The sequence below is a fragment of the Xiphophorus maculatus genome, chromosome 13 (genome assembly GCF_002775205.1).
Source record: "Xiphophorus maculatus strain JP 163 A chromosome 13, X_maculatus-5.0-male, whole genome shotgun sequence".
NCBI classification, from domain to species: domain Eukaryota; kingdom Metazoa; phylum Chordata; class Actinopteri; order Cyprinodontiformes; family Poeciliidae; genus Xiphophorus; species Xiphophorus maculatus.
In genome coordinates, this window is record NC_036455.1 from 23,024,401 (window position 1) to 23,047,778 (window position 23,378).

The 23,378-nt window shown below is 38.5% G+C and overlaps 1 protein-coding gene across 8 annotated transcripts in view; it reads left to right on the forward strand.

Annotated features, from left to right (window-relative positions):
- The window catches only part of elmo1 (engulfment and cell motility 1), a 101,995-nt gene that overhangs the window by 64,538 nt on the left and 14,079 nt on the right, over nucleotides 1–23,378 (forward strand). For 7 of the 8 annotated variants that reach the window (XM_023345016.1, XM_023345020.1, XM_005797313.3 and 4 more), the window contains one exon: nucleotides 9,501–9,637. In XM_023345016.1, the coding sequence (XP_023200784.1) occupies nucleotides 9,501–9,637 (137 nt within the window). Of the gene's footprint in view, nucleotides 1–9,500; nucleotides 9,638–13,748; nucleotides 14,159–23,378 lie in introns of those variants that run through there. The other variant, XM_005797314.3, reaches the window with a different exon arrangement.

A 23,378-nucleotide genomic window follows, 5' to 3' on the forward strand; every position in this document is an offset into this window, starting at 1 on the left:
AGGATATTAGAATCTAAAATCCTAATATACCCTTTATATACCCAAGCTGAAATCATCTGAAGTAGTTCATATTTATCAAAAGTATGAATTGTCCTCTAATCAAGTGGTAATTTAGACTGTAACTTCCCCATTGCTTAGCAGGAAAGAACATAATGTTGAGGAAGCTATCAAAGACGGGAACAGTAGCATATTTTTGTAATAAGTCTTTTATTACAATAGTTTAGTTTTTTTGTATTCTGCAGCAGAAACAAATGTCAAAACATTTTTAGTCATCATCTTAGTCATTTGTTATCTAATATCAGTAAATTAAAGTGAAATGTCCAAATTCTTCTATGAGTTAAGGTGAAGTTAGATGGACGGTTCAACTTATCACATAGATAAACAGTGACACAGAGTTTCTTAAAGACTTAATTTATGCACACAAAAAAACCTTGATTCTGTTATATTAAAAGTTTCTTATAAACAAACTAAATTCCAAACCCTATAAAGGTTCATTGGCATTGTTTCCTTGTACTTCATCGGTTGAGGATAAGGACAGAAGAAAGAGACAACAGATGAATGTTGACGGTGCTGACGTCTTTCTGGCTCGCTTCAAAAATGTTCGTATTTGACTCTGCTGCTCATGCAATCTGTTTTCATTCTCCGAAGAATCAAACTCGGAGGGGACTCTGGATGAACTGGAGCTCTTATAGCTGTCTTTCTTTTCCTCTTGCCTCTTCATGCCTGTTTTGTCGGTGTTTACTTTTTATTCCCACTTTCAGGGGTTTTAATTTCTTTTTAAGGAAATACAAAAATATGTTTCTTTAATGTTGATGCGTGTCCTACCAGTGCAGCATTCAAATTTCAAGATTCCCCGTGTTTATGTAATTAATTTTGGTGAAATGAGCTAAGCTTTTGCATTTGAATTGGATGTAAGTGCTCTGAGTCTCTAAATAATTCATAACACACTCCAGGTATCTCTCTCACCTCCCTCCATTAAATCATACTGTTTCCCCCTCACATTTGCTGATGCCCTGCCTCAGATCCTTGAAAGATTAATTGTGTCACCGTGTTTCTGCTGGAACACGGAGCTTAATGGAATCTGCGACTCACCGAACCACGTCTTCTCCGACTCCCCGGGTTTAAGTCGGCCTATGTAATATTTATAAAGTTATTTTGAAAGGGTCAGACGTGGTGAGTAATGGCCCTGCTTGGTGATTCACAGTGTGCCGCCTCAGCAACGGGGATAGAGAGCTGGGTTTGGTGAAGCACGGCAGGTCCAGGCATGGATAGAGACCCGTCCACAGACGTGTATATTCACATGCAGGCCAGAGATCCAGCAGATCCTGTTCGGAAGCTCACAAAAACAGTCGAATCTGACAGGATCGCTGGGAGAACCTTGATTAAGCTAGATTTTTACATATCAACTTCTTCAAAAAGCTACCCAACAATTTGCACTGTTTAATCCATCCAGAACAAATAACTAAATTATCCGTCCGCTTAAGCTGACAGGTAAAGAAACACCCCTGCAGTAAACCTAACATCAAAGCCCAAGATAGCCATTACAAAATATTTATCCATTAGTCCAGCTTCTTCATCATTCTAATTTTCTGATATTTGCAGTTTTGTATTATATTAGACCAGTATTCTTGATTTGGATCAATGCTTATTCCTGACAAGAACATTATTATGGATCTCTGGTTGGTGTACTTGTTAACTTGTGAGGATTAGGCATGAAGTAGAAATGGTTTTAGTTTTGATTAATTAGAATACCATAAAAAAAAAAAAAAAAATCAATGCCACGTCCCGATACAACCAGTTTTGCAAGCTTGTGTGTGTGTTTCTCAGAAATAAACGTGCGCTGCATCCAAAGCCATGAGATGACTCAGCTATCCAAACTTACCGAGCTGACAACTCTCTCTGTAATTAGATTTTTTCTTTTTCTCCGGCAACATCAAACCTTCGCTCACACACTCCTACACTCGCATAAATATAACCATTGAAAAGTGTCCAAGTGTGAGATGAAAATATTGTTTGGACTGGCCTGCTGTGTCAGATGCAAGATGTGTGGAGTTTTTCGAAACTCACCACAAACATGCCGTTCACGCAGACTTGGGGTCAAAATGGCATTTTATGTCTGGTCAGGGACTCATTCTTATTATTATTATAAATAATAATTATCCAATTCTTAATTTATATAAAATCATTATCATATAATCCTGAAAAACCACTTAACTGAATATTGGTTATTTTTTGTCGGTAGGATCTCTGTATTTGTAGTATATCTTTTTTTTGCAAGTAGTTTAAAAACTAGATTTTAAATCAGAAATTAAGATTTATTCATTTCTTTCGCTGAAGATTCAAAGTAAAAATTTTATAATCTTCCCATGACATTCATGTGCTGTTAGAAAATGTGACTCCTACATACCAGAATCAGCAGGGGTCATAATCTTTTGTATTTCACCACAGTTGAATGGCACAAGTGGGATCAGAGCCACACTTAGGTTAGAATATAAAACACAGAAAATAATACACAATATCAGTGACATTAAATCATATGTGAAATGTTAGTGTTTTATGATTATTTATCACTGTAATTCATCAAAATACTTGGCTAATGAGAAGACTAAATTCATATGCAATAGTTATTCTACATGGGAATGTTTTTTACATGTATGAAATTGAAGTACATTGAGATTAATAGTAATGGTTTAGGATGAAACTGGTTTATGAACTGATGAAGGGCGGATTTTACTCAAAGCCTTCTGTGACTCTCTAGGGGGGGGTTAGACAAAATGTTTGTCTAATATGTAAACATTAGTGGTCAGTGATGGCAACTGAGCATTAGCTTTGAAGCTGATCTCTTATGAAATGATTAGGTTAGAGCTGGGAGTCCTTGTTAGAAGTCTCCTTCGATTAATCACGAGCAGAGTGGCTGATGGCAAGTGGAGTGAAGGCCCAGCAAAGCACTGCCAAGTATCCTTCAAGCTGCAGCTTGACCATCATTTTGGCTCTCAGCAACCACTTCTCTTTGAGTCTGTTTGAGTTACAGCTGTCTACTCCGACTTTTTGTGGGTTGCTTCAGTTCAGACATACTAAATGGTAGTGATCCAAAACCAAACTGCACATAACTTGATTTAAATACTACGTCTATCAAAACGGGAGAAATATTGTGACTAGGCAAGAACTGTTATGAAATTATAACAGAATGATGATCTTAAGTAAAAAAAAAAAATCCCACTTACAGCACATTGGTATTTGCACCAAATATTTAAGGGGAAAAAATTGATATAATGGAATTACAATGGTTACCAAACTGTAATTGCAGTTTGGTAACCTGTAACTTTACAAAACTTTAGTGTACCATTTATACTGGAAACAGTATGAAGTTAACTTTTTAATGACATGTAGGGAATTAAGTCTTTTAAAAAATATGTATCATAAAATCAGCCCTGTGAGGCAAAGTACATAAGTATTCCCGTTTTCCCCAGCTTGAAAGGTTGGCTTGTGAATTTACTTTCTTCCTTTTGAGTGCAGACAACTCCGCTGTGATCAGATAACTTTTAGTCAAACTGCTTTTGTATTTCTGTGCCTCCTGGTGCCTCTTGTTCTGGTAGCTGAGCACATATCTGCATTTTAGTTGGAGAAGTCCTTGCTGTTTTGTGATGCTCAAACCATTCTGCATCTGCATTCGGGAAGACTGGGGACCGATTGTGTATGCATAACAATGAGTCACAACATCTGAAGTATTCTTGCAGATTTCACTGAAAGGAGATTTAATACAGAGCACACTGGAGCTGCATATCTGATTTATTAAAATGTGAGATGTGTCTTGTTTATTAAGTAGCCGTGACGTGTACGGGGACAAAACCACAAAGCTCAAAGCGACACAAGAATTTCTGTTTCTAAAAAAAGGAAAGTGTGCAGATTAATTTAATACTGGTGTCAGTTTAGAGACCTGACCTTTTCCCTTAATGATCCTCGTTGGATTTTACTTTCTCTCCATCTGTCACAACTATTCGCTGATTTTGCCCATTCCTAAATGAGTCTCATCATTTGTGAGGTGAACCTGCTTATCATATTTCATTAACCTAAATGGGAAAACGGAAAAGAGGAAGGGAAAAGTGTAGTTGAAAAACTATCCACTCAGTGACACAGAACTGTTGCCTCAAGAGGATTGCGAAGCTAAAGCTATTTAAGAGTTTGTTGGGGATTTACAAGGTGTGGACTGTAACTTTACTATTTACACACAGCACATGGCATCAACCGTCAAATTTATTCATTTTGTTAAATCACTCCTGAACCACAGACCAGTTCAGGACTGGACTACTGCTCAGTCCTCTGCTCAGACGTTTCATTAAGAAGTCAAGGCCCCGGTGTCAAGAGGAGGAGTGGTCAGGCACAGAATGAACGTTACTTGAGGTTCAGTGTGACGTTTCCACGGTCAGCAATGATTTAAGGAGCCATGTTATCTACTGATGTTGGTCGACTGTTTTTATCAAGGTTTAATGGTCAGCAAACTGTCCTGACTTATTCACCAGAGAGAATATGTGGTCCCGCCATACTGATGCAAGGCAAAAGAAAGTACAAATGTATAAGGTTTACAGCAAATGAACATAATTTAAAAATAATAATAATTTTTCATTGGTCTTATATCATTTTCAGATTTTTTAGAAGCAAAATTTTCAGTCTTTTTGGCTTTAAGCTATAAATAAATCCGTGTACCTCATCTTTTTTCGTCACCATTCTTGCCGAGAATGACTTTTGCTCTATATATTGTAATTCTTGGGACTCTTCTTGTACCGTCTCTTTTTGATCTCTTACTCTAAAGTCAAAACTGTCCACTGACTCCTTTCTGCCTTGTTTTATTAGCTTCACTGAAGAAATGCTCAGATTAAAAGGGCAAGTACAACACATCTGCCTCTCTGGGGAGGTATGTGTCTCATAAAATCTTTATCATTAGTCTTTCACACTTCACAGAGCTTATGCTTAAAAGCTCAGAGGTCTTTCATTTTTAAGTTATGCATCAATCTTCTGAGGTTGTGTGCATCATTAATAAGTTGAATTCTTATTTCAAGTTCAGTTTACACTCTGGATGAACGGATATTAGTTATTCGGTGTTGAATGCTTCTCTTGCGGATTTATTCAACGAGATATGTAGAATGCTCCAAAAACAGATTAAAGAGTAGAAAGAGCCTCAGAAGCCCTGTTCAGAGCTCATTTCAGTCATTATAACGCTGTGTATTAATATTTTATGCCTGCTTGGTGATGCTGCACTGTTTCTTGCTGCATCTTGATAAGCACTCAGCCAAGTTGCTAAGTCATGCAACCCTCTCCGCGTACCTGCTCCCTTGCCACCCATATCTACAGACACAATCGGAGTAAAAAACACGTCGCTGGTTCGGCTCTGCTGACACACAGAGAAACCGCTCTGGTAACAGTTGGACATGAAGACACGCTGGGATTGTAATTAGTGGAACGGCGGCGCTTTCTGCCATCTCTTCATCGTTTGGCGGGGCTGCAAGGTGACTCCGAGGGTTGATTTGCCCACTGTGTGCACACACCCACACGGTCGCAAATACACAGTGGGCCTTGACAGATGTCAGAGTGGCAATCAGCCCACATGTGCCTCTTATGTTCCTGTTTGATGCACAGTCACGCAACTGCTCAAGTGCTTAGTCACTTCGGTTTTGTCCTGGACCTCACTGTGTGGTCACCGGTTGAGTAATCCGTTGATGTCACAGAACCCTCAGAAGCTGGACTGTAAGGGGACTTTTACGACTGCTGCATTCACACACAAGGCACTAACTAGTTGGCCATTTTGTTTTAGCTGCATGCAAGTCAGCACTGGTCTTAATAGCCAAACAGGAGAGGAGAGGCGGAGGACCGGAAAGGACTCCCTTTGAAGCTGGAGATGCACCGAAAAGTAAACCAGAGATCAGAACTGCTCAGTTTTCCCTTGTTTATTTCTGACCACTGGAGGCACTCAGCTGCCAGCATTAGTACTTGTTTTGTCAGGTAAAACAAATAAAGGTTATGGGCCAGATGCTTTGACGATCTCAAGATTCCTTCATTGTTTGTTTTTCTCCTATTTGTTTTTCTCGATTATTAGGACTATTTTTTTGTAGTAGTTAGAAATAAAATTCTGTCAAAACCACATTTAGCAGATCCTGGCTATAAAAAATAACATATAAAGTGCATCTTTAGTTTAGATTAATTGTAAACTGTTTATAGTTTCTTCATAAGAATCACATGTTTTTGTTGAAACACAGCTGTAAATCTCAGCTTTACTTCAGCCCACATTTTCAAGGCAACAAAGCATTTTTTTAAATCTTTTGTCCCAAACTAAGAGAGCAGAACATTTGTTGAAAACTAGAAATAGAAGTTGCTCTGTTTTTATAACTGGAATGTGATGTGATTTTTATTTTGTCACCATAAAACAAATGAAAATTGGCAACAGCGTAAATATAGAATATACTGCACTGTGCTTGAACATGGACAAGTATTTTTCTTAAAACAATTTTCTTCCCATAGCATTGAAAAGAAACCATTTGCTATGACGTTAAAAACAATGTACTCCATGTCATTGCAGCGTCAGAGTCAGTCGAAAACAAATGCACTGCTCTGTCTTACTTTCCTGCTCGTGGAAATGTTGCTGCAAATCACCCACATGGTTCTCCAGGACCCAGTGGTGGAGATGTTTTATACTTAGTTGGCTGGTTGCTCTGTTGGTTACCCAGCCTCCATCAGCAAGCACACTGTATTATGTGTGACCCCACTCTGTACTCTATGTTCAGCTCCTACTATAACATCACTTTTTACATTTTCTATTATTGCTGCCAGATGGTTTTCTTAAGAGAAACCTTACCACAAGAGTAAATTGCAGAAATTGAATTATTAAAGTAATTCAACTAGCCAGAAACCACTTATTTCCCCTAATTCTGTTGTTGAAGTCAATCATTTGGTTGATTTGTTTGTTTATTTTAGCTCTGTCCTGTGGATTTTGGTTCTCTGTAATCTCACTTTTAGTGACAAAATCCCAAACTGACCTGATATTGTTGAGATTAGGGTAAATCTGCACCATCTGTTACAAAACTCATTATTTCTCTGAGTCTTATAAACCTAATCCCATTTCATCTCTTGCCCTCACTGCGCAAAAGGCAAGTAGCTTTTCAGCTAAGTGTGATATAGAGCATTATTTTAGTCATGAGACTTTAAGTTCTGCCGACCCAAATGAGCATATGGTTGAGACCAACCTAAACCGGCCATCATCGTGTCCAGTTACCCACTTTATGAGCGCGTTAACATCTGGCTATGCAGATGGATGAAACGATAGAGGACAAAGCAAACTCATTAGGGTTCATTAAGCATTCAACCAGACTGTGTGCTGCAGACCCATATGCGTTACCCAAAAGATTCATAAATTATGACTTTAAACAAGTCACAGTTCACACCTGCCCAGCTGAGCCGTTATCTGGTTACAGGGAGAGTTTAGAGTCCCTGTGGGGATATTTATCCCGACACATCCTGCTACGATCGTCCTACCCTTGCTTTAGTTTTAGATGCTTTGAACATTGTGTGTGTTTTTTTGTTTGTTTGCTTTTTTTTAATATATATTTTAACCGAAGAGTTTAATTTACTGAATTGTCAAGTGTTGCATTTTCTTACAAGATAGCAAGTTAACAAAAGCAAATAATAATGTCAAATAATTCCTTCAATTTATCGTCTGCGCTGCAAAAACTTTTCACTAAATTAAAACATACATCTTTTCCAGAAGGTTAAATTAAATATTTAGAATTTGATAGAAAAATAATTCCTACATTCAATACAAATGACTTTCAGCTGATTAATATGTGCATCCTGATAATAAATTATATAAAATACCACACATAATATAATAGTTTCCTTTGAAGGACACTGTGTTAACCCGTTTCTTGTCTCAGCCCTGCTGCTTGGACTCTTGCTTAGCCTCGCAAGAAGTATTAAAGCTGTCTGCGAGGGAGAATTTTCTGCAGAGTCGCTTGAGACGACTTGCTGTCTGTATCTTTCAAATGAGCCTTGACATGTCTTTCCCCTTCACCTTGCTGCCTCACTGCGCTGGCTCCGTCAGTAAACAGCCTTGTAAGCTCAGAGTTCAGCATGCCTAATCAGTTTTGCTAGTCTGCCAAAACAAGATAATTTATTAGAGATTGTTTCTGATCCTGTTTCCTTTTCCAATTTCTTTAGTGTTTTTATTTTTTTTTTTAGCCATGAGTGAAACTCTGTTGGCTAAGCAGGTTGTCGGCATCTCTTTTGATGGCTCCACTCCATTAGCTTTCCGATCGACTGCCGGCTTTGGTGGCACATCCCACCCCAATCTCCACCATGTCCTCCACTTAATCGTCCATCCATCACTTGAAATCAAGGCCCAGGTCTCTGTGCCTGTGGGCTGATGGCATCACTCATTATACTGTGAAGTTTCAATTGCTGCCCGACCCTTTCCATCCAATTTCATGGCTCCTCTTGGTGGCCGGTGCCCCTGCTGCTCCACTCTGAAGCTCTTTAAATGAACCAACCTTTGGCTCCGAGCCGCCACTCATCGCTGCAAGGCGAGAGCGCGGCGAATGCAGTTCGAATGAATGTCAAGGCTTGTTATTGTACCTTTGGGTTAATACAGTTTGGGTACTCAAGAGCCCAGTCTCTATTTTTTTCCCCCCCATTTTACACTCATGTCAAATCCACTCCCACACAAATCCTGGGATTAAAGTGGTTCACTGCTCTGCTAATGGAGAAAATAAACAGATTTTGGGTCTGGGGATAAGAAACGTATCTTGACTTAATTTAGCTGGAACTAGTTTTTGGACTGAATTTGCCACAAGGGGACATTTTGAATTTGATGAGTATGTTCGATTTCAGTTATGCTGTCATCTCAATTAAGTGGATTCTCTGTGGAGGTTCTTGGCTTTTTTGGATCAAATTTGTCTCCTTCTATAATTATAGTGAAAAAAATATATAATTCATAAACAGCATGCAATATTTCACACTATTAGAGAGTATGCATTTAAATGTGGATCATCAAAACACTTGAACCCAACTATTCATGCGTCAGGCTGAATTGAAGTGTTCATAAACATGGTCAATTTTGGTGTTTGAATAAATTGGAGTTGGATACCCCAGTTCAGGGAATCTTGGAATTAACAGAAACATGAATAATCATAACATGATTTATTTGGCGTAATTTAAAAATATAATGCCCTAATAAAGGAGGTAATTCTCCTCCAGTTTTTATCTAATTACCAAAGTATTGACTAAAAATAATAAGACCAAAACTATTTGTGGTTGTTGAAACCATAACTTTTAAACACTTGGCATGCTCATCAGTAATGTAAGCCCTCTCTCTGAACACAACTAAAGTTATAAATTTCAAACTCTATGATTCTAACACAAACCAAAAAAACCCTGTAATATTGCTGTGCTAACAACATATTGAATCATTTGCACCCTTTGCAAATACTTATCACTTGCCTCTTTAATTTCCACAGCCAGTGAAAACTGTCATGACTTCCACCCCATGTTCTTCACCCACGAACACTCCTTTGAGGAATTCTTCTGCATCTGCATCCAGCTGCTCAACAAGACCTGGAAGGAAATGCGAGCCACAAGCGAAGACTTCAACAAGGTAGGCCACATGGCTTTGCTACTGGGTTCAGGTTTGTGTTTCATGCTGATAAGAGTTTTGAGCCATGTGCTCTACTTATAGACTATTTACTGGACAGTCAGAGGAGAGACACATGTGGATGCCTCTTTTTTTTTCACCACCGTAGAAAGTGCTTTGTTTGAATACATATCATTTGTAAAATTCTTGTTTTTTTGTTCATGTATTTATATTTCCAGAATTTCTCAGTAGGCTTACAATTGATATTAAATCGCCATTAATTTAAAACACAGTGACTTTCATATCTTGTCCTTCTTTTTTTGTATTATTGGTATGTAGTACATTTATATTGGACTGAAAGTTTGAATTACACTTGACATTAAGATTTTTATTTCATATCAAGACTTCTACTTACAAACAAGTTGGACACAGTTAGCATTGCATTGATTCTTGATTTACTGATACATTTACTGGAACATTTTTCCTTTAGGTGTTGTGATAATTATTAATAGAGTTTTGCTTTTTAATTAATTAATGTCTTGCTAAATTAGTCATTAATTTTTTAACTTTATTGGCTGTATAAGGTCAAATTCAGTACAGTCACAATCTTTGATGCTTAATTACAGAGATCAACATATTTCTTCTTTTTCATAGTAGGTGTAACAAATGCACAAAAATGTCCACATTTTTTATATTTATTTCTACTTTTCCTCTTATAGATGTTACAGTTTTGTTTGTAGTTGTGTAAATTTCCCTTTGATCTCCTAAATCAGTTCTTTTGTCTTTACTTGAAGCTCAGAGGAGTTTGGATTAAGATAAACGTCCTGTAAACTGGCTAAGGTTGAGTCAGTTCACGCAGGAACTGTGTCTGTGTACACGGCCAGATGGTGATAGTAATGAGGTGTTCATGACCGATATTGTTCGTCGTGTAGTCAATTGGGCATCAGTTGTAGGAAGCAGCAGATGCTCTCTGCATTTTTCCTGATTTGTCAGACGAATTGGGTTTGTCTTGGACGAGCTTCAAACCACAGTCGGTTCGTTTTATTTCAGATCGATTTATGCTACGTGTTAATTCTTATGAAAAGTCCCTTCACTGCATTTTAAAAGAAGGTTTGGATCAATTAATTCCATTAACCACGGTGGGCATGATTGTGGTTATGAAAAGCTTGAATTGCAAAATATCATCCAGACAAAAAAGATTGTAAAAATTTTCAGTTTAATGTTTTTTACTCACCCTGAGCATGTGCAAGCCAACAGTGGAGTGCTATCTTTGAACAGAATCAACTGAAGTGAGAAGCTGTGTCTATATGCCTCGACTGGTTGGGGATGAGAGGACTAGACAGAGACAAAAACAAATAGAAACACGCCAGGGCAAAATACCTTATTTTAGAAATTAAAAGCACAAAAAAATCATTGAGAGAAATTACAGAAACATCAGTTAACTTTAAAATTGAACCCACTGGATGAAGAAAAAAGCATTTTTACAGTGCACTGTGCTGCTGGGTAGACTTGCATCCTGAAACTATGAATGTTGCCGTAACACTTCCACCTACATTATTATTTATTGTAGACAAATATCCACCTCTGAAGGACATAAAGTTGTGTTTAGAAATGGTTTAAAAAAGAATCACATCATCCGAGGTGTTTCTGCAGCTGCCAGGCTCCACAGAATACTAGTTTGTTTAAGGACAAAGTCCACTGTGTAATTTCTGGTTCAGACCTACTAGCTGTGATTGAAGTGAGCCGCTGCTTAGAGCTGCTCTCAAAATGTCACCCTGCAGAAAATTGCTCTGCTTCAGGGTGAAACTATTATTGCAGAGTCCAACTCCAAAATCTGGAAAATGCACTTCCAGGAGTTTGTGGTTCTTATTATAGAGTAGTAGGAAAGTGAACGTTGACAAAGACATACAGGTCTCAAGTTGCAGCATCTTTATTATGGATTTAAGGAGTCGTGACATCTTTCTTTAGTTTTTGCTTAAACAAGCATATTTATTGATCTTGAAAGGATTGCTATTAAAAATATGGCTCGTCTTTCTAAAGTTTGACCATCATCTTTTAAGATTGATCATAATAGTTTTGTTACTTTGTGCCATAGTTTTTTTGTTTTTAAGAACATTTGTATTTTAAAAATAAGCACTCAGAGGGAAAGTTAACAGTTTTGATTAGGGGTCTTCAGTGGTTATCTGGAAGTGGTCAGGACAAAGGATTCAGAGCTAAAAGAAAATCAAATAAATCTGCACTCAAATGACAAATTGATGCTGAGCGGAAAGCAGGAATCAAAGATTTTCAATAAAACGGTTAGATGCAGCATCCATCCACTAGATGGATGCTACAAAGCACTCTCTGTACCCGCATAAAGCTTTTAGTTGTTAGCTACCTCACCAGCATGGCTGCATTATTTGTTTTGTGAATTCACAACAGAAAAAAAGCTGTTTGTGGCTTTACTCATGGCATTTATTCCTTGTGTTTGTTTGTGTTACAGTTTATTGAGCACCTGATACGCAAGGAGAGAGTAGGCAGCTGGAATTTGTTTTAACTACCAGGACTTTGCTCACATCTTTGTCTCCTTATGCCACCTGGATTTCCCGCCTGTGTAGAAAAAAAATATTTTTCCATCTGATTGGTGTGACTTCACATACTTGTGCACCGTATTTTTTGTACCTGCTGTCAATACCTTAAAAGTTTGGATATTAGAAGTACCTTTTTGATATGAGGCTATTTAGTGTGAGGGCATTAGCTAAGTGATGTATGCAGAGCTTAATGCTAAGCATCACAATGGTTCAGTCTCAGATTATATTGACTGTGAAATTCAGATTAATTACTGCTTGGTGAAGGAAGCGAATGTGCTTCTTGGTGGAGGATTTTGCCCAGTAATGATCATTAATTTTACTTAAGTTTAACTGATGAAACTTGTTTAATTGTAATATTTCTGATGTTCTTCCCCCCAGCTATGTAGAAAGTTGCAGTCACCAAAAGAACTGTGATTTTCTTGCTATGAGGACTGAATTTGTGACTCGTGACAACTGTCAGCCTGAAACTGGAGTGCACAGTTGAATGCATTCTGCAATTTAAAATGTCATGTCAGCACATTATCAGAGGGAATATACTCTTTACAGAGTGTATGCATCCTAATGTGGGTGAATGATGAGGGGGATCAAGGATAATTCAGCGGGCATCCATTTTCTAATCTGTATGGCTTCCCTGCAGCTTCAACATTTGCTGCTGACAGCACTGATGTGTGGAATACTAAAGCACTTGAGTTTTTATCAGAGTCCTAATGTTCACGTTGCCGTGCACTACAAGTGTGTCTCCATTTCTTTAGCACTGATTGCCATTTCACTGCCTTGTTCTCTGTGGCTCGTTGATTTAGCATCACTCTGCACACATTACAATATGCTAATTCAGGGCACAGTCTAAAATAAAAATACACTGGCCTGCTGATTTTTCTTCTGTCTTAATGTGGTGCTCAGTACAAGACGAGGCAGGTGTGTGTTTGTATATGTGGTGTGTTTAATGGAGGCAAGTCTGATGCTCCCAGGGCACTGCTTTGTCCGTCAGCAGCCATTTCCCCTGTTTCCATAGCAACCCCGTCCAATTACGTCGGCGGCGGCGGCGGCGCACTGCCCTGCCTCTGTTTTAGCTAAAATGGAGCCACTCGCTCTGCGTGCGTACGCGCTTTTGTTTCGGCGTGAGCGCGCCTTTTGGTGACTCGTGAGGCTGCCTGTCGTCCCTTCATCCGAGCGTCCGCGCTCACAGTCCCTCTCGTCTTCCTCCTCCTCCTCCTTCTTCTCCCCACAGGAGGGAAAGAGGGAGCCTTCATCTCTCTCTTCTCGAGACCTTGGGAAAAAAAATAAAAAATCCCTCGGTGATGTAGCGGCTTGCAGCCGCTTGCATACCTCCTCCCCCTTCTCCTCTTCTCCCCTTCTCATCGCTCTCTCCCTCCACAACTAAACACACACACGTGCACACACACACACACACACACACACACCCCTGCACACACACAAACACCTATATTTATCATGTGATCCGCTTGCTGCATCACCATTGGTGTCTCTGATTATGGCGTGGGTCCAATCAGTGCATAAGCTCAGAGATCAACATAAGTGAAGCAGAGCAGCTTGGCTGATGCTCTTAGAGCCACAGAGGGAGAAAGGAAGGCAAATAGAAAAGGTAGAGGATATTATAATAGTAGCTAGATGATGGGGAGGGAAGCTTAATATATGAGGGGCGGGTTTAATTAAACAGAAAATGCTGAGGTAGAGAGGCAACCGCAGGAGCGAGAGCCAAAACAGGCAAAAAAAGAAGAAAAAAAAAAGGAGACGGCATTGACAGATGAGTTTTCTCTTATTGTGGCTAACGCTATAGCTAACTGTCCACAATCAGCCAGACTGCTCTTCTGAGGAACCATCTGCTCCCTCCATCTTTCCACCCATCCCTGCCTCCCTACCGCGAGCCGAAAAGTCGTTCTCCGCTAGCGGGTCGGGGGATTCATCAGTCACTGTGGAGAGTATCGCACACCACTCAGAGCCATGGAGGTGACATGTAAGTACAGAGATTGGAAATGTGGAGACAGAAAACACCAGAGGAGAGGAGGAGGAGGTGGTCCTAACAGGAGAAAGAGGACTGTTTGTGTTGTTGCCTGGATGCGGAGGAGGAGAGGGGGAAGCAAGGAGGAGGAAGGAGGAAAGAAAAGCCAGGGGAGAGATGGAGAAGATGAGGGAGGAGGGACAGATAGGGCAGTGTGGGCTCGGCCAGGCTTAAGCAGGAGAGAGCGGGACCCAGATTACAGCCTTTGTATTAACATGCACACACTTATGTGTTGGATTATAATTTCACTCTGCCTCTAGTTGCATGCATCCACTATGCACCCCAGGCATCATCAGTATTTATCTGTGTTATTGTGACGGGAGGGGGGTTGGGCTTTGTTGTTGTCAGTGGGATTACTCCAAATCACCAACACCCACTGTTTGTCAGCAGAGGAATCCAACACCTCTACTTCTGCTCCTCTGGACTCCACACCGCCTCTGGTAGCTTTGGATGAGCTTCAGCCAGTGTTTGAGCCAGAGGGGTTTGACACAGGATTAGAGTAAGGTCTGCTCCAGATTGTAGAACAGAAGCCTTTGAAATGCTGCCAGCACTGTATTTCATTTGTTGCTCTCGCTCTTTTTTTGGCGTATCTATATACCCATGCTGTGACCTGTTATGTTGTGATCTCAGGTGAAAGTGGGAAATAAATAGTTTGACTGCCTGAAGATTTATCGGGGGTCAGATTATGGTTTACGTGTTCAGGTTTTTGAATTACCTGATGGGATTCTGCGGTCGGTGTGCATGCTGCTTCTGATGTCACTTAACTTTCCTGGTGCAAATGAAATATCTGCATGTAAAGAATATTGGTCAGAGGATGGAGTGATCAAGCAGAGAAAAGATCCCTCTGTGTTGACATTATGGTGGATCGGTAATCTGTCCTCTGAGTATCATGTTTCCTTAAAATTATTCAAAGGTTTGTTATCTTTAGCATTTTCTACACACAATAATCAGAGATATTGGCCACCGATCAGATCTGTGGCTCATTTCTGATCTCTTTTTTTTTTTTGCCTAAAAAAAAGTAATAAAATTTTTTTAAAGGGCTGTGGTTTACAGTGTTCAGAATATTTCTCACAAGCCTTGTTACTCTTACTGTTAATTATTTATAAGTGTTCAAACCATAGGAAATGTTGCAGTGTGTGACAGTTACAAAAACTTTTACTAATTTAAAATAAAGACATTGAAAAAGAGGAGCTAAGCCCTCTTAGAATATACTAAAATCAACTCTGGACCAGTTAATTTGTTTTACCAGGTATGAAATGATGTCCCTTGGCAGATGGCTTTTTTTTCAATCTTGGCAAAGTCAACAGAGTTTATGAAATTACTAAAACTGAATAAGTACAAAATGTGAAAGGAGTAAAATGAGGACTAGTTCTTTGTAGTTTCAGCCTAAGTAAACTGCCAGCATGCCTCTGTAGAGAATTCCTTCTAAATAGTTTTTATGCCTTTTCTGCTTCCTGTGGCCTAATACTGAAAACAGCTAGCTTTTGGTTTTTCATCCTTTAGCATTTTCCACTCCAGAAAGTGTTGGTTTCCTCAACCTTGTATTGCTTGTTGTCCATTCGGAAAAAAACTTGTAGTCAGTGTTTGTGACCGGCCAGTCTCCTGTCAGGGCTGGTTGAGTTGAAAATTGACCGATTTCATTCACTAGTTGATTCTTCAGTGAATCTCTGTGGCATTTAAGGATCTTATTTTCACCTAATTTATCTGGGAAAATTAACGATTTACTAGCAATCTCTGTCTCTCATGTGTCTTTTATGACCTTGATTAAACTCATTCTGAACGTTGGAATGTATATTTTTAACCTAATCGTGCCCGATTTCTCCCTATAGAAAGTGTTTGGGTGCAGTTTATACAAAATTAATGCATTAGTCTGCATAGTAGCCAGATACATGCTCATCTAGCTCACTGTGTCGCCGTCTCCTATAAACCTACAAGATGTTTTCATTTATTGAAATGTTAGACTAAACCTTAGAAGTTTACACTTTTGTTTTCATATAACTCTTTTTGATAATTCAGCTCATAAGACATTCTAAGTAGTTTTAGTTAAATGTCTGGCAGAGCCTACTAACGTAAACAGAACAGAAGGACTGGGCTCTGCTAAGGTAGCAGATAAAACATGTTTCCAGATCCAGCTTAATTTTTTATTCCATAACAGCAAAATAATGCATTCAGGGCTTTTTTTAAGTTTTTTTTCTATTTTTTGTCTGCTTTGTAGTAAGAGTAGCAACAATTGTGTTGCTATGTCTTAAGAGCACCTTCTGCCATGAATCCAAATAAATGCAAATTGCACCCCAACCTCACTGTCGTCTTTAGACCATCGTAGATATGAAAAATGCAAAAAGCCTACATCACAGCCAGCCAGCTTGTTGTGATAATGGTTTGGCCTGCATTAGAGGAAACACAAGCTAAATGGAGGCTCTCTGCCCTGCATAAATGGCTTGTTAATTTTTTTTTTTTTTCCCCATAAGCTCTGGTAAAAAGCAGAATATAAAATACATTATGCTTCTGGCAATAGAAAATACATACTACATCAACTTTACATAACGAAATTATGTATTTGCATTTTCTACCATTAAAATAATAAATTAAATAAAAATAGCAAGCTGCGTATAGTCCTACAGAAGAATCCTATGGTTGCATGCTCTGTTTGTGAGCGTCAATTAAGGTTGGCCTTCGACTGGAGATCTTGAACTTGGTCCAAGTAGCACTTCAGCTGAACGAACCTAAAAGCCAGAGATAGATAATTAATCTAACTAGTATTTGGTCTGTATGTGTCCATGCTGGCGGGAAATAAGAGAGTGAATTAATGTAGAGTACTGCCTCCTTTCTGCCAGAACATTACATTTTATGACGCCATGTTGAAGAGTGACCCTGAAGGACTAATGAGCTTACATTATTCTTGTTTGGAAATCACAAGGTGCTTGGATGCTGTAAAAGATTAAAGTTGCAGTTAATAGGTGGTGTAAGATCTCAAGATGTCAAAAAAGCATAATTTTTTATAACAAGTGAAAAGCGATGTATTTATTATGAGCCTCAGACTTAGAGATGTACCTCCATGTTTCCTTTTTCTAATGAAATAAGAAAGGAAGTGGTTTTGGAGTTTGGCACTTAACACAAAAAGCCTGATGTAAAAAAAAATTGTAAGAGAATCATGCACATCGACGAAGTAAATGATTGATTAAATGAATTTGTCAAACAGTATCAACGTTTTGAAATTCTACACTACTATATGCACACATCTTTATGATAAATAACAATAAATATTCAAATGTATTTCCGTAGTATTATCTCTTAAGCCTAAATTAAGTTATAAATAATTACCCTTTTATTTTGTATTTTAAAAGTACAATTTAAATCAGCAATTCCACTAAAACAATTCATAGACTGACCCATAAATATAGCCAAATACCTAATATATTACATGTGGTACTCTCTTTTTTTTCTTCTTAGTATTTATTGATATCTACATTGGTATTTACTGTATCGCTATTAAACAATTTTTTTTTATAAAAATTAGTCCATATTGACAGAGCATTTGACAGTAAATGATTGATTTCTAAGCACTGTGTCAGTACAGTGACTGATTATTAGTCGCTGATGATTCTAAAACTAGCATCTGTGGTGCTTCCCATTGGCAGCGAACTAAAGAGCTTTTTCACAGTTGTTCATGAATCTGGACCACCTCTGATAGACTCTACAAACTATACTGAGCAGTGATTATTTAAAACATTGTTGAAAATGTATAAACCATTTGTTCTATTTGTAAAAACTCAATAACCAAGAATATCAGTTCATTTCTGACTACCTTAAAATAAGATTAGCCTTGAAGTTACAAAATATGGGCCAGTAATAATTGGACTGGAACGTTGGATGATTTGTGACGCCTTCACTTCATTTGTGATGAGAAAAATATTTAAATTCTTTCTTTGAAAAGATATTGCAAGAAATTCATCTCATTCCTGTATCATGTAACGTCTCGTTGCATGAGCTGAGTGTCCTTTAGTGGGGAATAAACTATTTCAGCTTTGTTTAGTTTTTAAAAAACCTCGATTTAGGTTCAGACTTTGGCCTGACTCTGATCCTACCTAAAGAGTTAGCATATATGCATATTTACATGAAAAGAGGAGTCTTGTAGATTGGATTAGATATGATATTAATGAAATGATTGCTTCTCTAAAATATTCATGACCGTTTATCTGAGTTCCAAGGAACAACTTGGGACGGTGGAGGACAGTGGAGGACACTGCTGTCATCCTTTGAAAGAAACCGTACCTGGATCACGCTTTGGAAAACCCGCCCCTCTCCCCGCTCCCCTTTCTCTCCTGCAATGAGACCTGCTGTCGTCTCATTTCATTACCGGTTTTATGTACCTCACTTCACCAGCTGTCTGTTTCCTATGCTCTTCTCTTCCTGCAGTTTCTTCTACTTGTTTTGTCTCATATTCTCTCTCTCTGTCTTATATGCCTCCTCTTTCTTGTCCCCCCCATTACTCCCCATCCCACCAGTGTCCTGCACCACCTCCACCACCACCTCTATTGTTGAATTTCAGACAGGCTATTTATATCTTTCTGCTTGGCTGCCTCGCCTCCCACTCTCTTAACAAGGTTTGCTTTATTGTTTTTGCACATGTGTAAGCACAATCCGAAGATGCGTGCATGCATGTGTGCTACAACAAATCTTTGAGTATGTCAGTGTGCTTTTGCTTTCTGCACAGTTTGCATGCGAGTGTGTATCAAGAGGAAAGCGTGACTGTTCTTCGTTTTTGCTCCGGTGGGACTTTTGTCAGTTATTTCTTCTTCTTCTTCTTCTTTTTGGTGCATTACTTTTTCATGATTGCGTGTTTGTGCGCCTAAGGGGGCGATCTTTCATCTCTGAGAGCATTGGCCCACTCACATGGAGAACAGCAAAGCTAAGCTCACTAATCGGACCAGAGAGATCATCCATCATTAGCATCAAACCATCAGAGCTGTAAGAACGGAGATGCCAGCATTTTGTTTTATGGTGAATCAAGATAATTAGGCTCACAAGAAATCAGCAAATGGACACACAAGCTTCAATTTTTATTCCTTGTGATTCAGTCATTTATCTTGCTTTTGACTTACTTGTGTGTCTGTGGTTGCAGTATTTAGTTATAGTTTGATTCCAAAAGCAAACACTCATATGGCTACCTGAGGTCTTGTTTATCATCAGATATTAATGTGGCACTGCTTAAATCTATAATAAATTTGAATTGTGTCAGTAATTATGAGTCTAAGCAAGGGAGACCAAAAGATTAGTCCTTTTTATTAGTGTTTATTATTGTTCCTCAAGGAGAAAACAAAATAAAAACTTGGCATTGGTAAATACAGTCTCAGATATGTGGTATAACGCAAAATAAATCATCTTCAAACCTTTTCACATTTTGACACTTTACAACCACAAGCTTTAATTTCATTTATGTGATAAATCAGTACAAAGAAGCAAATAATAATCAAAACTGAATCCAAGGCTAAGCCTAAATAGTCATGCTTTCAGATGCTCTCTGACCAATCTGACTGTCGTTGAGCTATTTTGCAAAGAAACCTGGGCAAAAGTCATAAACAAAAATTTAAACCATACGTCATGCATTACACAATTTAATGCTACTTTATCTAAAATCCCAATAAGATGCATCACATTGTGTGGCTGTAATGGAACATAGTATAAGAACGACTAATACGCAAGTTCATAAATAATTTGTTTGATCATGAATAAAATCAGCGAATAAGACAAGTTCAAAGAATAAAAGTTATTTGACCAAATCAGACAAAACTTCTAAGTAAGTGTTTGTGACCTTGATGTAATATTTTCTACTGAGAATCAGTTTTAGTAAAATAAGCTAGGGTAGCTTAATATTTCTTCTGTCTTCTGGAACCAAATTTCCATTTATGATTCATAAATTATATGTCTTGAACATCAAGGTTTTGGGGGAGGTTTTTCTTGTAATTTGCACATTTTCGTCTGAAAGCCTAATAACTGGCCTAAATGAATGAGTTTTGCATCATTCATGGGGAGGTTGCTTTAGTTTCTCCGAACAGCATTAGCGTGTGTGCCCTGCTGATGATGAGTCCTTGAATAGATGCTTAATCAAAACTAATTTGATCGTCCATCTGGACCAATTAATGCATTTTTTTCCTTTTTTTCCTGTAGCATAACTGTAGAAAATGCCTGAAAACCATTCAATGCTAATTAAGTCAAGGTCGACTCTCTGCTTTTGTTGTTGATTCTCTATGAGATTGCAGTAAGTGCTACATTCCCAGGTGAATTTTGTTTTTCATCTGATCCTTCATATGGACTGCACCACTCCTTGTGTAGCTGTTTCTTTCTGTTTCTCTCTCAAGAAAAATGCAGCTTCACTGTCAGCTTGACTTGATCCGCAGTGCTGGAACTCTAAATAAGTGTTATTTGGGATTATAGACAGAACCAGTGAGTTCTAAGTGTATAGCTTGTGGGTTTTCAAGTCTGCTGCAGATGTGAGTACTAAAAAAATCACAAGGAATGTCACAGGATCATTAGTCAACCTGTTGTGTTCGGGCTTATGTTGGATTTTCTCCAATTTTTTTATGTATTATAAGAGGACTAATGCAGCTTTATGTGCTTTACGTGTGTCAAGATTCTAAGTGTGCAGAACTATTATTCTTATGGCTATCTAAGTGCTGTCGAACAGAAATTTAAAGCATTCAGTAAAACGCAAGAGGCTTTTAACAGCACTTTAAAGTCACATCCAGCTGTTAACTTGATGTTTTTTACTTTAAACGTGCAGATACAATGACTGCGAACTAACTTGAGGCAGGAGGCAGCAAGTGTATTTAAAGGCTTAATGGATGGGAGTGTTACATTTCCACTTTTTTTCTTGCAAAGAAATATCTTGATTTCAAGTTAAATTGGAAGGAAATGACATAGAAGAATTTTATCCATGCAGGAAAATGTTTTGCCCTCTTTATTTTCCCACTTTCACTTTGCTATCAGTTGAAAAATATATTAGAATGACTTTGCATTCTTATGGGCATGTCTTCTTTCCCTCGTGCTGCATCCTGCATATGTTGCCTGCCGTAGTGACGCCCTCCAGTAACCGGGTTCAATTATCGCCAAGTGAGATTGGATATTTGATTGCTTTCAGGGACTTGTCAGGAAAGTCATTATTCCATGATTACAGCCTTGTTATTCGCCCCAACAAAGCGTCTCTCCAGGAAGATCTCCAGGATTTCTCCACGAAATGCTTGAGTGGCGTGCTCAGGTTTGACTGGCAGCTGCTAAATGATGTTATTAGCGAGCTCTTAGCTAAATGAAGCGGCCGTGCAGTTGATTGGTCGACGAGAAGTGGACGGTAATTTGTTGCAGCAGAGGAAGTGTGATGGATGGTGCGGAGCGGCTGCGAAAGGTCCTTCCCGCTGGAAGGACGATCTCAGAGGTGCAAGTGATGGACGAGTCGGCGTCTTCGTTACATGTGTTCGGTGGTTCTTGGAATGGCTTTTAATTACTCTGCTGACACTTGCCCTGGTATCTAACTTCCCTTGCGCTCTTGTAATCGAGGAAAGATAAGAAAATATGAAATGACAGATATAAAAAAGAAACACTTGCCAAAAAGGTTAAAAGAATAAATAAACCTTTTATCTGTGAATCTGACAGAACAGGGAGAAGAACACAAGGCGAAGTGAAAGTTTCTTTGAGCTCACCTTGCTTCTGTCAAGGTGCACCCTGCTGATAGAGGGTACAGATAAAATATTCATAATGCATTCCCGGCCCGGTGACAAAGGACCATGTGTTCGTATTAAATGTGATGAATATTCGCAGTGTTAATTAGGATGAGAGCAGCCACATGGGCCTGCAGAATTGTTTTCCTGTCGGAGACATGGCTGCAAACAAGGCATATTAATGACGTCTCTCCAGGGATGACGGCTGGAAAACCAGGTTGGCTAAAAAGCATGATGAGGCTTTAAAATACAGTTTCTCCCCTTTTTTAAATAAAATCTTAGGCTTTACAGTTATCTTTTCTTAATTGCAGTATGATATTTCATTTCTTGTATTGCATTTTTTGATATGGCCACTGATTAACATCCTCAGGAGAATAATAATTCATTTTGGCACGCAGATGCACCATTCACAATCTTAATGGGATAATGGATACATTTTGCACTTAATTATCTGAATGCTTTGATTTATAATTATAAAGTTGTGATTGAGAGTAAACCTCATGACTCTAACACTCCTCTTTGCATGGCTTCATTTATTGAGCAGTTCACTTTTTCACCTTAAACAGATGGATAGAGGGAGAAATTTAGGCCAAAAAAACAAATAAAAAAATATACTGACACCACAGGCTCAAATCGCAGCTCGGATTTTCTGAGCTCGACCCAAAGAAAGAAAAATGCAGGTTCTCTTATAACTGCCATTTACGATTTATTTTGGATTTTATGCTGGACCTCATCTTAATAGTGTCAATGAGTGGCTCTTAAAAGTTCCCATTCTCATCACATCGCAACCACCAAAACTGATCCCCATCAGTTTTTTTTAAGAACCGTAAAAAAAAATAAAAAAAAAAAGCTATCTCTTTGTGTGTGCAAAACAGATGGAAACATACCATAAATATTTGAAGCTATAGTTTGCAGAAAGCATTTTTGAAATTATTTCCCCTCCACTTTAGAAATCTACTCTGCTTTATGCATTTCCTTGTTGCAAAAAAACAAACCAAAAAAACAATGTCATAATGTGAAAAAGCCCAAGTGATGTGGCTACTTTAGCGAGGCACAATGGATATCATTTTAATTAAATCACGTGGAATAAACTCAGTTTTTATTCTGAATATCAGAATTGAATAAAACATTAAGCAACATTCGAAGTGACACACAGACTTCAGAGATGCTGAAGTCCTCCTCCTGTCTCATTAGATGTGCAGCATGATTCTTTCCCAAGTCTTGCTTGAGGGAGAAGGGCATGAAATTTTCTTTTATCTCTGCAAAAATGTCCGTGTCAGGGAGCCATTATTTAATTCCATTAGCATCATTTTGAAAATTATGTTGGTTAAGGTTAAGCTCAGCACACAGCGGCTTTGTCTCAACCTTGTCTGCCCTGTCAAAGGATATTTTACGGCTTGGCTTTGCAGTGCCACAGATGTTTTGCATCAGCTTCAGTAACAGATTTAGTGCCACACTGGAGA